At 42.0% G+C, this 14,985-nt stretch overlaps 1 protein-coding gene across 1 annotated transcript in view; it reads left to right on the top strand.

Annotated features, from left to right (window-relative positions):
• ADAM23 (ADAM metallopeptidase domain 23) overlaps positions 1-14,985 on the top strand; it is a 147,213-nt gene that overhangs the window by 26,374 nt on the left and 105,854 nt on the right. Inside the window, exon 3 of the mRNA XM_045855941.1 lies at positions 9,338-9,414. Within this exon, the coding sequence (XP_045711897.1) occupies positions 9,338-9,414 (77 nt within the window). The remainder of the gene's footprint in view (positions 1-9,337; positions 9,415-14,985) is intronic.

Raw genomic sequence — 14,985 nt, 5'->3', positions numbered from 1 at the left:
ATTTTTATTCGTCCTTCGGAAAATATAGGAAAGCGAAATAATAGAGCTGTAGTGATACTTGTAGTACTTTGCCCGTTTTCAAATGGCAGGAGCTCTGAAGGCTTATGATTTCAGCTCTCTTTGGAGGCGGCACAGTCAGTTTAATATCCAGCAACCACTAATCACCAGGGGGAAATTCATAGAAGATGGCTCATGCCAGTGTCTGAAGGTGCTTTGTCAGTGGAAGCGTCGTGTTGCCGAGTTCTCCTGGGTTGCAGTGATCACTCCGGAAGGTATTAATGTGACCCTCTAGGGCTCAGAAGACCTCCCCCTATAATATTAGACACAGCTTCTCTCCTTTGGCTGACGACGAGGAATTTAAAAAACGAATTTTTAGTATATCGAACTTATGATTTATTCATTGGAATGTCTGCTTGGATGATCAGTGTCATTGTTTTGTCCCCGCGGAGTCCATCTTTTGTCTGTATCAAACTTTGAGAGCACCTCAAACTGAGGGTAGTGAAGAAAAAAGAGGAAGATGAAACTGGTTTCTCTTTTAAACTGTCTTTTTATTTTTTTTATTTTTTATTTTTTAGAAAAGAGCTCCTGTAAAAGATTTGGTCAGAAGCTAAAATTCAACATGCTGTCCTTTTTTTCTGTGTCATCAGATTAGATATTTGAATGCTGGCCAGATTTCTTTCAGAGTAGACGTTCTGCCTTCTTGGGCTAGGTTGGCTCAGAGAACAAGGTCGAACAGCGACCTGCTTCGTCCACGGAGATGCTGAGCTGTCCGGGTTGGGAAAAGAGCGTGCTCCGCTGATGTTTTGGTGTCGTGTCTGTAATACCCATCAAGGCGACAATTTCAGCTTCCTGGTGTAAGGCTAAAAAATGGATTGACAAAGTACATTAGTATTTGGGGGGCTTTTATTTACAGGACTCCTTGATCTGGTGAAATGCTTCACTTTATAATTTAAACTGCCATGTGTTAATTCTCACCACAATCCGAAACATAGTTAATGGTCCAGAATTGAAGGCATCCGGTGTTTTACTTTAAAAGCAAGTTTCTTAAGTCTGTATTTATTAGCAAACACTTAGAAACATTTTGAAATTTCATCTTGTTCGGTTCTGGAGCTATCTGAATTTTCTCCTTAAATGCTAAGACTTCTCCAGTAAGCTTTCCCTTGCTCTCTCCAGCCCTCAGCATTCTTGCTCCTCTAATTTAAATGCACTTGTTACCCAGACCATGCACTTGCTAACATTGAATAATTAATTGTGCTTAAGTTGTATGTGGCATCTTTACAAATACTGTTTATTATTTTATTTTATATTTTATTTTTTTAATCTTCATTGGAGGACATGCTCATTGATTTTAGGGAAAGGGGAAGGGAGGAAGAGAGAGGGAGAAAAACATTGATGTGAGAGAAATGTCGGTCAGTTGCCTCTGACACGCACTGCGACTGGGGACCGAACATGCAACCCAGGCATGTGCCCAGACCAGGAATGGAACTCATGACCTTTTGGTTTACAGGATGATGCTCAAGCCACCGAGTGACATTGACCAGGGCACAAATAATATTTGTTATTATTATTAAATTGAGGTATTGTATTTCCTACTCTCTGTCATTTCTCATCTCCTTTCCCTAACCAGATTATACACTTTTTGATATCAATACTTATTCTTCTGTCTCTTCCCATTTGCCCCCAAATTTCACACAGGTTAGGGATTCAGTGCCAGTTTGTTACTGGGTTAACCAATAATCCTGTCATGCCAGAAGGAAATGGTGATGATGGCATTGTCTCCCACAAACTACCTATTTAAATACATCTTGGGAAGAATGTTCAGCAAATTACCTTAATTTGCAAAATCGCCTTCATCTAACACGTTCAGCAAATTACCTTAATTTGCAAAATCGCCTTCATCTAACATTTGCAGCTGTTCCACTTCTCAGGAAAATGATTCATATTATTTTAAAGACATGATGACTTGAACAAGGTCAAAGCATAATACCTGATGGTAATTAGCAATAAAAATATAAAATTTGCAAATTTTACAGAGGATAAATGCACATTGGATTTTCTAGAAGGTGATCAGCTATATTGGAAAAGAATTTTTGAGGTGGAGCTGGCCAATAACCTTTCCAAACATTAACAGAGTTTTTTTTCTTTTTTCCCTTTTTGCTTCTACTTTACCCCCAACCCCCTCCTAAATTATTGAGCTCTTTCTATGGGGCCAACATTTTCCAGAACTTCCTGTTTCATTATTCTATAATTTAATCCTCACACGTATCCTGTTGGTAAGCTGCTATTATATATATTCAATGACCAGGAAACATTGAGGTTTTAGGATTTCTGGCATGAACTTGACATTCTTTTCTCACTGAACTGAAGCAAACACCTCATCTTTCTTCCTTTGATGTGTGACCTTGGACAAAAACATCATTTAACCTCTCTGAGCCCTGGAAAAATTCTTTTAAAAGTCAAAGGGGAATAACAGTGTTTATCCAACTTACCTTCATGGGGTGATATATTATTCTGGATAACTGAGATAGTTAAAACACAAGAAATATAGCACATTATGATTTTTATCATATGGGAATCTTGATCGCATTGGTGATTACCAACGTGCAAATTTAGAATAAGGGATTACAACCAGATTGTAATGAAAAATAGTCTATCGATGTTTTCTTTTGGACTTTAAAACTCCTAAGATATATTTGCGTATTTGAGGTTTGCATTATACAGAAAAAAGACTCACAGGTTGAACTTTGATGTTTTTCCAGCTCATTGGGATAGACCCAAATTCATCATTTACAGAAAAGTCTATGTGATCTAAAGAAAGTGCATATGTTCCACAAACTTACTTCAGTTTAAACTCGACAGCATGTTTCCTGTTGGAATGGGACTACTTGGGTCACCGGGTTCTATGTCTCCTGTTTTCGTATGAAGAGGAAAACATACTGTGCCACCAAAGGGACGCGGGCCTCTCCGATCAGGCTTCTTTCTTCCGCAGCCCTCCCTTGGAAACAAGGCAGGTTCCTCCTGGTGTCTGATTAGCTGGTTCTCTTCCTTCTTAGTCACTGGATTTCCAAACCTGTCTTCTCTGAAACACCATAACATGTCCTGAATCTCAAAAGAAGGTGATGTTTGAGATTCTAGAAACTTTCCCCACTGTGTTTGGAGAAACAGGAGTAGAAACTCTTGAAACATCTACTGAAAAATCATGAAGAGTAGGAGAAAAAAACATAAAGAAACAGGAAAAGGGAGGGAGAAATACTTCCTGAGAATGTTATGGTATATATACACATACACACGTGCACACACAATCACAACATATGTATTTGATATATTTTTAATTACACTTTATTGTTGATGCTATTACAGTCATCCTGATTTTCCCTATTTGCCCCCCTCCACTCACTCCACTCCCTCAGGCAATCCCCACACTGTTGTCCATGTCCAGGGGTCATGCATATATATTCTTTGGTTAATCCCTTTACCTTTTTTCATCCCTTCTCCCCATCCTCCTCCCCCGGCAGCTGTCCGTATGTTCCATGTTTCTATGTCTCTGATTCTGTTTTTCTCAGTAGTTTATTTTGCTCATTAGATTCAATATATATAAGTGAGTCATATGGTATTTGCCTTTTCTGACTGGCTTATTTCATTTAGCGCAATAGTCGTCAGGTCCATCCATGCTGTTGCAAAAGGTAAGAGTTCCTTTTTTACCACTGCATAGTATTCCATTGTGTAAACATACCACAGGGTTTTTATCCACTCATCTACTGATGAGCACTTATGCCATTTACAATAGCCACGATCTATATGTTTGATACTTACCTGAACATAGAATAAGCAATATTATTAAAGCAATAAGGGAATTAAAAACAGAAAAAATCACCTATACTCTCACTCTAGTAATCAGCTATTTAGTGTCTTGCTTTTTCCACGATTTTTTTTAGTGGGGGAGACAGTGTTATTAATCCTGGCTTCTAACCTTGCAGCATGTTTGCTGTCTGTAGCACCTCCCTTCCTAGAAGTCCACAGGCCTCTTCCTTAGGAAGCCGAGCTTGCAGCTTCCCACTGGTGTCTGCGCAGGCCTGCTTGGTAGCCTCCAGGGCTTCTGCCTCCACTTGAAAGCATTTTCTCTTCTTACTCATATGCCACTCTGGATACATTTCCTTTGTTACTTCATTAGTTTCTCCTGAAGAGCAGGGAAACTCCTTCCACATTTTCCTCTGGTTCCCACACCATGTACATTACAGAGCATACTAAACTAAAATATGTGCTCAGAGGATGTTGTGATTGAGAATAAGGACACCTCAAGTCCGGTTGCTCACTTTCTGCTGAATTATGAAATTCAGTCTCGCCCTGGCTGGTGTAGCTCAGTGGATTGAGTGTGGGCTTGTGAACCAAAGGGTCAAGGTTCGATTCCCAGTCAGGGCACATGCCTGGGTTGCAGGCCAGGTCCCCAGCAGGGGGCATGTGAGAAGCAACCATACATTGATGTTTCTCTCCCTCTCCTTCCCTTCCCCTCTCTCTAAAACTAAATAAATAAACTTAAAAAAAAAAGAAATTCAATCTCATAACATTTTCTGAAATCTGGGAAGGTAAACTTTTCATCTCCCATGTTTAGTTCCAGTTGTATGCCCACTTCACAGAACTAACAAACCCTTGCCAAGTAGTAAAGAAGACTGATTGAGCACTCGTTATGTGCGAAACGTTTTTGCATGAAAATGTATATACCCTGGAAGTGCCTGCTTTTTATTTTTATATGTAGTCATGTTTTTCTCCTGTTTTCATCACTATATTAGTGTTAACTATTCTAGAATGTAAGTCTCAAGAAAACATAACTGTGTCTGTTCAGCTTATATAATGTATCTTACGCAAAGCCGAGCACAATGATTGCTTCATATTGTAGCATTGGTTCGTAAAATGCAAAACCAGTCTTAGCTGAGGATCCTGTCTCTTAAACTTGTTTAATAAGATACCATTAGGTGCCTTCTATTCGAAGGAAAATACAGTAACAAAAGCACATTGTTAAGATGTGTAAATTGTTCTTCCAGGGAAGGAGGTTTGTGTATATAATTGAGTTTAGTTGTTTTTGTTTATAGAGCTCCTGTAATTTCCCTGTGCCAGATTCTGAGTCAAAGGAAAAATATCAGAGTGCTTAGGCAACAGCTGTTCTCAGTCCTTCGGGGTGGTAATTCGGAGCCCAGGGCTGTGCTTATTCTTACCGTGAAATGACTCTTTGACGATAAAACTCTGCATTCTCCCCCAGTGCTGTTCCAGTGACTGTCCTTGTAGAAGCGAGTGTTAGTCATCAAGGGTGCCTAACAGGTATCTCGAAAGAGAAAATAACTCATTATGACCTTATGTGTGTTCATGAACTCATCTCTCAAGTATTCCTATGGTCTGACCTTGTATTACTGAGCACACTTCCAAACCTTGATGCAGAGTTCCTTCTTTGTAAAAGAAAAGCAAGACTCAAGGTGGGCTTTGTATTTTGTTGAGTATCAGTGATGCTGGTCATTGAGTCAACTCTGCGATATTTAACGAACCGTAAATGTTGTGGCTGTGTGTTACACAATTTCCTGCTCTTTGTGGCCATCCTTCTAATTTTTCTATCATTTGGAAGCAGTGGGTTAATAAGAAGTAAAAACGAATAATATCCAGAAATGTAATTTGTAAAACAACAGTGATGAGGACTCATTTTACCTGATTTGGAAACATATTTAAAAGTGACAGTGACCAAAACTGTATAATATTTTGTTAAAGAAAAAGTGGTCAATTGATGTGGAATAATCGAGATTCGAGAAGTTAAAAGCTATTTCAGGATGTGACAGAGTTGACAGCACAGAATAACAAGGAAAAGTCACATTTGTCAGGTCTTTATTTTGGTATAGAGAGGAATCCGTACTCTGCATACAAATGCAGAACATACGGCAATGGAAAGAGAAACAGAATGTAGGGAAAATAACCTAAACCACTGTACTGAAATTACTTAAAATGGGTACAAATATGTTAGATGAATATATTCATTCCATTTGATGTTCTTGCAAGGCAAATGAATGCTTGAGGAAATATGAAGTCACTTTATAGGGAAATGTGCTGCCTCTTAGCATTAAATTAAAAAGTCACTACATTCGTACTGATACATGTGATAAAATCAGATTTTTTTCCCTCGTGGAGAAACCAAAAGGTGGTAGATAAGGTAATTGTTCCAGTTGTGGGGAGTAATCTGTCAGTAGCTTTGAGTCATAATGTTGTTGTCATGGATGGTGATGGTGGCAGTGATGATAATGGCATGTGCCCGGCACTGTGCTGAGGACCTGGGGGGACATGTAGAGGAAAGCTTGCCACCCTGGCCACAGGCATGTATCTGTGAGCAGCCCTGTCACTGAGCATGTCACACAGAGCCCCGCGGTCTCCAGCCCACCTTTTTCAGATTCATCGCTTCACATTACCTCCAAAAGCCATTTCCCTACAGGCTATATGCTATTTTTAAACATTAAAAGTTTTCTTCTATATTTATTTTTTACTCAGTTTTTGTGAATGTTCCTCCTACCCCCACCGTGCCCTGGATGTCTTTTCTTCTCCTGGCAGGCGGGTTCTTATGCATCTTTTGGAATTTTGTTCAAATCGCATCTTTCAGTGACCCTTAGTCCCTGTGACCGCTTAGACACACAACTCTGAGGCTGGCAGCGTCCCCAGCTTTCCTGGAGCCTGACGCTTCCTTGAGCAAGAGGCCACGTCCTAACCATCTTTACATGAAGAGTGGGACTTAACCTGTGTGTGGCATGAGTGACTGAAAAACACAAAGGAAAATCCCAGTGTTCATATTATTTTCTTGCTCCTCCATGAATTCTGTCAAAGTGAACCTTGTCACATTGACTCCGTATAAACTTACTCAATGGTGACCAAACTGTCCAACTCTCTGCAATCCTACGGAGTGGGATAAGCAGTCAATACTGGGTCGTTTCATTTTGCAACAGGGTTTTGTTGGGGTGTGCACTTGTCTCATTGCGTATTTACTGTAAAATGAGACTTGCTGGGTCACTGTCTGGCTGTTCTTAGTATTTGTAAAGATGCTCAAGGAGGTACATTTGTCAGCACTTTTAGGCTGGGCTCTTATTAATGAACTCTTCTATATTATTTAATATTCCTAACAGAAAATATGTCTGTGGACCTGTTTTATTCTCAGGAAGTCAGGTTTATGGTTTTTTTAAAGCTTTTGGGACCCAGAGCTGAAAAATTTCCCCTTGTACAAATAATTCATCAATATAAAAATACTCATGCAAAAATTAGTGTTTCAAGACACAGAATCAATTCAGATTAAAGACTGTGTGTGGCACCTGTATTAGAAAGAGGGAGGTTCTTCTGCAGATGGTGGAGACCACACTTGACAAGACAGAAACGTCTTCCCCATGTAGCTTTCTGGGTGTGGGACACCCGGGTCAAGAACGATGGCCCTGTTCGACGTGGCTGTTTGAGGTTTGGCGTGCTGTCACCTGGTGTTAGGGATTGCGGTACCCGGTCATTGCTTTGTGTTTAAAATTCAGAATTTCTTTAAGAGTAATACAAATTAATTTTATTTATTGACTATTATGGCGTAACTCTCACCAGCACTTGTGCTTGACAAGAAGTCATGGTTATAGTATGTTATAGGTTTGGCACGACAGAAGTCCTGACACTAAGTATTTGCTTAATTAATTGGAAGTTCATATGTTTTGGGGTTTACAATTACTTGCCAGATGCTTGTGATGTGACCTGTGGAGCTCACTGTCCACCGTGTATGGGAAGCATTCCTGCCGGTGGAGGGAGGAGCCAATAAAGTTTGCCCCAAGCCCTGAGGATGAAGAGTTCATTTTCATTTAAGCTTGTGAAGGAGAGTTTCCTTGAAGTAATGCCGTGGGCTTGCCCTTGAAGGATGAGTAGGGTTTCAGTTGGGGAGAAGGTGGGAGTGGAAAGAGCCTGCTTGCTATGCGCATGTGTGATTTCCCCAATGGTTGTGACACCTGCTGTGCGTTAGGAAGGAAGCCTGGAGGAAGGATATTTGTGAGCAAGGGAGGGGGAGAAGGGTGTGAATGTTGCATTTATCCTGCCCCGCCCCCCCATAGGAGAACAAAGGAGAGTTTTGTATAGGATATTACTCGGACAGAACTTCACTGATTTGCCCTGGATGGTTGCCGGTTGGTTGGAGTGTTGCCCATGAACCTGGAGGTCACAGAGGTGATTCCCGGGCAGGGCACATTGGTGCTGCTCTCTCACATTGATATTTCTCTCTCTCTCCACCTCCTTTCCCCTCCCTCTAGAATCAATAAACATGACCTTGGGTGATGATTTTAAAAATCTATTGATTTGTTAATTTACATTATTCAAAATGATTCTGTGAACTATACTAATCTTTAATGTGTACACATAATACTAACGTGTAACGCCTAGTACACGTGGTTTGTGTGTGGATGAGATCATCTTTGTATTTTGAATTAAGGCACAATAATGATAATGTTTGTAAATGTGTGACTTTTACACACATTTTACCTGATCTTAGCCAAAAGGCTGAGAAGCAGTGGGATGTAAATGGGTGTCTTTTAAAGGGGGACATAAACTCTCAGTTGCCACAAAGGTTCTGGTTCTACGTGCTCCTGAAGTGAAAAGGTTGTGCTATCCCATTTTACTGTAATGTTCTGCTGATACATCATTTAAGGAAAGTTCCAATTCCTGATGAAGAGCAGAGAGCTGACATGATTTTTCACTTAGGTGTGCAGAAAGAATTGGTTAGCTTTGTCCACAAAATAAGCTGAAGCCGAGCTTTAATTAGTCAGACTTTTGCACAGTTCATCATGGTCACTTTGTAAGTCCAGCTGAATATACTCTTGATTTCCATCACGATGTGTTCATTTTAAAGGACTCTCTATGAGTTTCTTGCTGCACAGATATTCAGGTCTTCCAAGTTCAACTGTGACAATGCACCAGACTTCTTTTAAAGAAGAGTGAGCCCTGGCTGGTGTGGCTCAGTGGAATGAGCGCCGGCTTGTGAACCAAAGGGTCGCCAGTTTGATTCCCAGTCAGGGCACATGCCTGGGTTGCAGGCCAGGTCCCCAGTAGGGGCGTGTGAGAGACAACCACACACTGATGTTCCTCTCCCTCCCTTTCTCCCTCCTTTCCCCTCTGTCTAAAAGTAAATGTATAAAGTCTTTAATAAAAACAAACAGAAGAATGAATTGTTGCATAAGGGTCAGTAAAGAAGTAAATCAATCCATAAAAAAGTTCTTACTACATATTATTCTTGATATTGATACATCAGCTTTGAAGACAGGAAAGTAAGCTAAGGACTTGTTCTGTCTTTTTGGATCCCTAGGCTGTCCATCTGGCCCAGGCAAGCTTCCAGATTGAAGCTTTTGGCTCCAGATTTATTCTTGACCTCACACTGAACAAGTAAGTATTTAGTCATAATCCCGTTAAGCACGTGTAATAAAACTTCACTTCATGAAAAGGATTTAGTCAAAATAATGTCTGTTGTTGAGGTTGATTTTGTGCTGTATAGCACCTAAAGAAGAACATGCAAGTCTGAAGTTAACTGTTTTTTTCCTTTTCTGGAAAGAAAAAACAAATATTTAGCTTGTGAAATATCTCAAATACAGTACTTAGATATTATGATTTAAGTGAAATAAATGTTTTAAGTAATATTTATAGTTACTTAAATGTTAACTATAAAATCATTACTATCTTGTATATAGGAGGCAGGATCAATTACCAGCTCCAGTATGATGAGACTTCAGTCTCAGAATTTCTTCCTTTTTACCTTGCTTTAGGTGGTTCTCACACTGTGTCGCAATTCTAAATGAAGAAAGAAAATGATGGCCTGTAAATATTTTGAAAAGGTTCCTTGCTGTGCTGTCATACAGGTCTTTTAGAAATTTTGGCCCTGATATAAGTCTACCTGATTTTTCTCGGAGCGTGTGTTTATGCGGATATTCAAATGCAGTTTTCTAAGTTGGAACCCATTGTGCAGATGTCTCTGCACAAAGCGTGGGTGAGAGCTGCTGATGAAAGCCGCGCTCACCAACCTCTAACGGAGTTAGCAGGGAGCTTTATTTGGTGAAAGGGTTTCCTGTGTGGTTTTCTTTAGTTCAAGGGGCTCCTGTCAGCATTTTAAACTCTCATCAGCATTTTGACCAGGACTTCATCTTTGCCAGAAAAGTACCAGGTAATGCCATCAGACACCATAATGTAGATGGACTACAATCAATAATCTGAGAAATCGCGAAGGATTCTAAAGAAGAACTATTAAATTTCCTGTATGCCAAATTCTGTGAACTCTGCAGGAAAAAAATGCAGAGTCAGCTTGGGTGCTCCTTACTCAAGTGTTACTGCAGCTTCAAGTCGGCATGAATCAGCAGAACTCAGAACTTCCTTTGTCAGAGGTGCTGCAGGTTTTTCTCCCCGAGTCTGCTGAGCGTTGGTTGAATTCCTTTGCGCCAGGCTGTGTCAGCACTGTGCCCATCTAAGAGATTTGTCTTGCCAAATCTTAGACTATGTTGAGAAGTTAGCTATGGCTAAATTGAGTGTTTAGGTCCTCTGTTCCTTTAACTCTTACTGCAGTAGAGACTGTCATTCCAGACTGTAGTGTGACAGCAATCAACATGGCTATGTGTTGGTTGAGGCTGATGGCCACAGCAGAGCCTCCCAACCAAATGACCCTGAAAAAGGGTCATGTGGGGTGTCCAGGGTAGTCAGAGGTCTGAAAACACATCAGAAAGTTATTCACCGCTGATATTCAATGCGAAAAGGAATCAACTTAAGCACCTGCTGTGAGCAGTCTTTGCCTTTAGGAGCTTATAGTTTAGTCAGGAGAGGCCAGATCAGATCAATATGTAGTTTTTAATGAGTGAAATTTGTTGTGTTAGAGATAAACATGCACCAAATAGAGGCAGCTCTCCAGGCTGGACGAGTATGAAAAGGCATCTTGGAAAGGTGATGCTTGAGCTCAGTCTTAGAGGACAAGTGTCAGTGAGGAAGGGAAGTCTTGGGACTGGGTGAGGGGGGAGCAGAGAAAGAGAGGGAGTGAGGATGGATGAATATGGAGAATTATGTTCTCGAGGAGATAGTGTGTGCCAAGGAGACAGGGCCAGGCAGCAGTGTGGCTGCTAAGGGAGCATGTGACTTTTGCTGAACATCATGGTAAATTACAGGGTTGAGGCAGAGGGAGATGAGTCAGGAGAGGTAGGCCCAGAGACAGCTTGAGTCATGGAAGATCTTGTATGTCATGCTCAAGTGCTTGCCTATTATTTCCTAGACCGTGAAAAGTGAAGTAAGGGGAATAAACAGAAGTTCAATTCTCAGGAAGTGTAGAGAGGCACAGAGAGGGCATGCTTTCAAGACATCTTCAGGTGATAAAAATCATCAAGATTACCTGGATGTGGATGACGAGGCAGAAGGAAGAGTTCAAGTTTTAGAGGCTTTGGTTGGATAGCTGGGTGGAAGGTGGGATCCAGCTGAAATGGGTAGCATAGGGCACAGACAGGTTAAATGGTGAAAAGAAAAGAATGTGAAATCAGGACATAATTGATTTGAGGGGTTTGGGGACACCCGTGTCTAGGAGGTGGCTGGCTATAACAGTCTGGAACTCAAGAAGACCTGGAGCTGGAGAGAACAGCTGAGAGTCATTTCCATGTAAGTGTTAATGGCAAACATGGATGCGAGAGAGTGTCCAGGGAGGGTGGGTAGGATAAGGAGAACATAAGCTGGGAAGATAGTTATGAACTGAGGAGAGGAAGAGGAGCCCACGAAGGGACAGAGGATGAGTGGGATCTACAGCATCACCTGCAGTAGAATAATCCAGGGAGACAAGGAGTGAAGACTTCCCTTTGGTTTTGCCAATTGAGCAACCACTGCTGGTCTGAAGGCAGCAGCTTCAGTGACGCTCTGGGGGCAGAAGCCAGGTGACAGTGGGCTGGGAGTGAATGAGAGAAGGTGAGGTGCAGGCAGCAAGTGCTGATCGGGGAGGTTGGAGAGGAAGAGAGAGCCAGAGCAGTGGCTAGAAGAAGGACCTGGGGTTGAGGGAGGGGTCTTTTACGGATGTAATGGCACAAGACGATGGGCTGAGAGATGGAGCTGAAAAGAGTGAGAGGTGAAGGTACAGAGAGAGAGGAGATCATTGAGGGAGCAAGGTGTGGATGAAGACAGAAGGGAGTGAGATCAGGCAGAATTTATTGATAGTTTTGAGCCAGAAGAGACAGGTCATTCTCAGCTTGTGAGAAGCTATTATTGCGTGTGCAGGTAAAGATTGCTTTGCAGGTGAAGGGATGGAGTTCAGGAAATGCATCTCAGAAGATTTCCTTCTGCTTGGAAATGGCATTATCTGCCATAGGGATTGGGATGGAGAGGGAGGGTGTGTTGGGGCTTGAGGGAAGTCATGAAAGTCTAGGTTAATTGCTGAGAGGAATGGGTGGGGAAGCTCGCCAGGGTCATGCTAAATTTATGAGCAGCCTTCATTAGGAGTCACGTGGTATGCATTAGTCTGGCATCATTATTCCCAATGGAGGATTTTTAAAATGTATTTATTATTATTTATTACTGCGGTGTATGAGGGAAGGGGGGAAATTATAGTATAGATCAGGGTTCAGTGGAAAACAGTGGAAGCAGACCTCTCTGAATCCTGGTGAATAACTTGGGTAGATAAGCACCAGGATGCAGTCTGGGTAAGAAAGGAAATGGTCAAGAGGAGGCTGATGGGCTGGGAGAAAGTGGAGGTTTGCAGGGGAGAGTGCATGCAATGGGAGGGAGGCCGTGGGAGCTCTAATCGTGCGGTGTCTCCCCGAACCATCTGCAGACGACGTGAGTGTGCGGTGATGGCCTGGAGCCAGGGGAATTATACTTTGTAAGCATACGTGACATGAGTTGGCCAGCGTGGGTCTCTAGTTTAAATAACTCTCAATGGCTGGGATTAACAGAAAAGTCTGATCCACGTTAGAATAAACTTAATGAGTCAAGAGAATTTCTAAATCAGTCGCAGAGGAACCGAAAGGGCTTCTGAGGAAAGAGAAACCTCATTCCCATTATAGGGTGGTCATTGCCACACTATTTACAACAATTTAAAATTGTTAGAGGAGGGAAAAGGCAAAAGGTATATAATAGGTATATGGGCTCAGTGGAGGAGTGAAAGCATCAAGATGTTAACATAAACTAATTGAAGGGGTGGCCGTAGAATCTAGATGGTTAATGACCCTACCAGGCCTGGGCTGCCAGCTTGTGAAGATGACTCTGATGCGAGTTCCCTCGAGAAGAGCCTTTTGGAATCTGTGCTGTCCTAGATCGAACAAGTGAGCCCTTGGCTCGCTGAAGCATCTCATGGCAGAGGTTGTGTTTCATTTATTTGTTCAGCAAATGTCGAGCGAACATCTGCTATATGCCAATGACTGTTGATGCTGCTGGGAATACGATAGGCAGGTCTCTGCCTCCCCAATGGAGCTTCATTCCCGGGGAGGAGGCAGACGGTGAGCCACTAAATAAAGACGAGTGCATTGAAGGACACATAACTCAGCTGTGTGATGGAGGGGGACTGCAGGTGGGGGTGGCCAGTGTTGTTGAGATGTCACAGAAGCCAGAAGGTCTGTCTGTGGAGGGACGTTGAGCTGAGACATGATTTTCAAAGATGAGCCACCCCAGGAGGCTGGGAGGCTGAGGATATATCACAGCTAGGGCAGTAAGACAGCTGGTGTTGAGGAGAGCCTGGAATGTTCAAGAAGGACAGAGGCAGGTGTGACTGCAGTGCAGTGGGGAGCTGGGGGTGGCGGGAGACTGAGGAGGCGAGATCGGAGAGGAACAGCGCAGCCGGAGCGTTGCCCACAGCGAGGCGTTGGGGTGGGGAGACACGGGAGGGCAGGGAGCACAGGCGCTCACCAGCAGATTTACATTTAATTTGGCTCAGAACATCCTAATTGTGGCCGCAGAGGACCTTTACTCATATTCCTTTCAGGGTACCCTCCTTTTACATTTTGTTTTGTTTTTCCTCTAGAACAACCATTGTTCCAAGTTACAGAAGGTTAAAAAGGATTAGTAGATTAATAATTCTTAATGTGTATTGATCCTTTGAAGTGCCTGGTGGGTGGGGGGTGGGGCTCTGAGGATTTTCTTCCCCACGTGTGTGATTGGAATTATGCCAAAGCCTGTAATTAAATTTGTTTGTGTGTCTCAGCAGATGTTTATTGGGAATAACCGTGATCAGAGCTATGTAATAGTTGAAAGCTCAGGTTCTGGAGTCAGACCTAAGTTTGAACCTGGGGCTGCCATTTACTAATTGTGTGAACTTGGGCAGTTTCTCAACTTCTTTCTTAATAACAGCATGAGATATAATTCACATGCCCTAAAATTCCTATCGTCTACGCATTATGTGTGGGTATAATGATTACATACCATGAGGTATAATAATCATGTGTAGTATGCACAAAAACCGTGGGTGCACATTATACACGGCCAAATACAGTAATTCCAGAACATTTTTGTTGCCCCAGAAAGAAAACTCGTCCCTATCCGTAGCAGTCACTGCCCATTCTCCTCTCCCCCATGCCTCTGGCAACCACTCATCTACTTTTTTTGTCTCTAAGCATTTGTCTATTCCAGACATTTTGTCTAAATGGATTTGTACAACTTGTGTTCTTTTGTGACTGACTTCTTTTATTAGCGTAACGTTTTCAAGGTTCGCCTATGTTGTGGCTGAATAGTATGCCATTGTATGGATATACAGGGTGGGACAAAAGTAGGTTTACCGTTGTTCATATGGAAAATAATACAATAATTAATAAATAATAATAAGAATAAACTCTGTATTTCGTGTACTCACAGCTGTAAACCTACTTTTACCCCACACTGCATTCTTCTTCAACTTTACTTTCCTTCCTAAGCTGGAGGTGTTGTAAGGATTAAATGAGATAATATGTTGTGTTTATGCGTCTTCTCATTGGAAGGGCATGTTCAATGCTGTGGACTGAATGTGCCCTAAAATTC

Source organism: Phyllostomus hastatus, unplaced genomic scaffold (genome assembly GCF_019186645.2).
Source record: "Phyllostomus hastatus isolate PE091 unplaced genomic scaffold, TTU_PhHast_1.1 phas_contig_137, whole genome shotgun sequence".
Lineage (NCBI taxonomy): Eukaryota > Metazoa > Chordata > Mammalia > Chiroptera > Phyllostomidae > Phyllostomus > Phyllostomus hastatus.
This window is presented reverse-complemented; position numbering and strand designations above follow the sequence as displayed.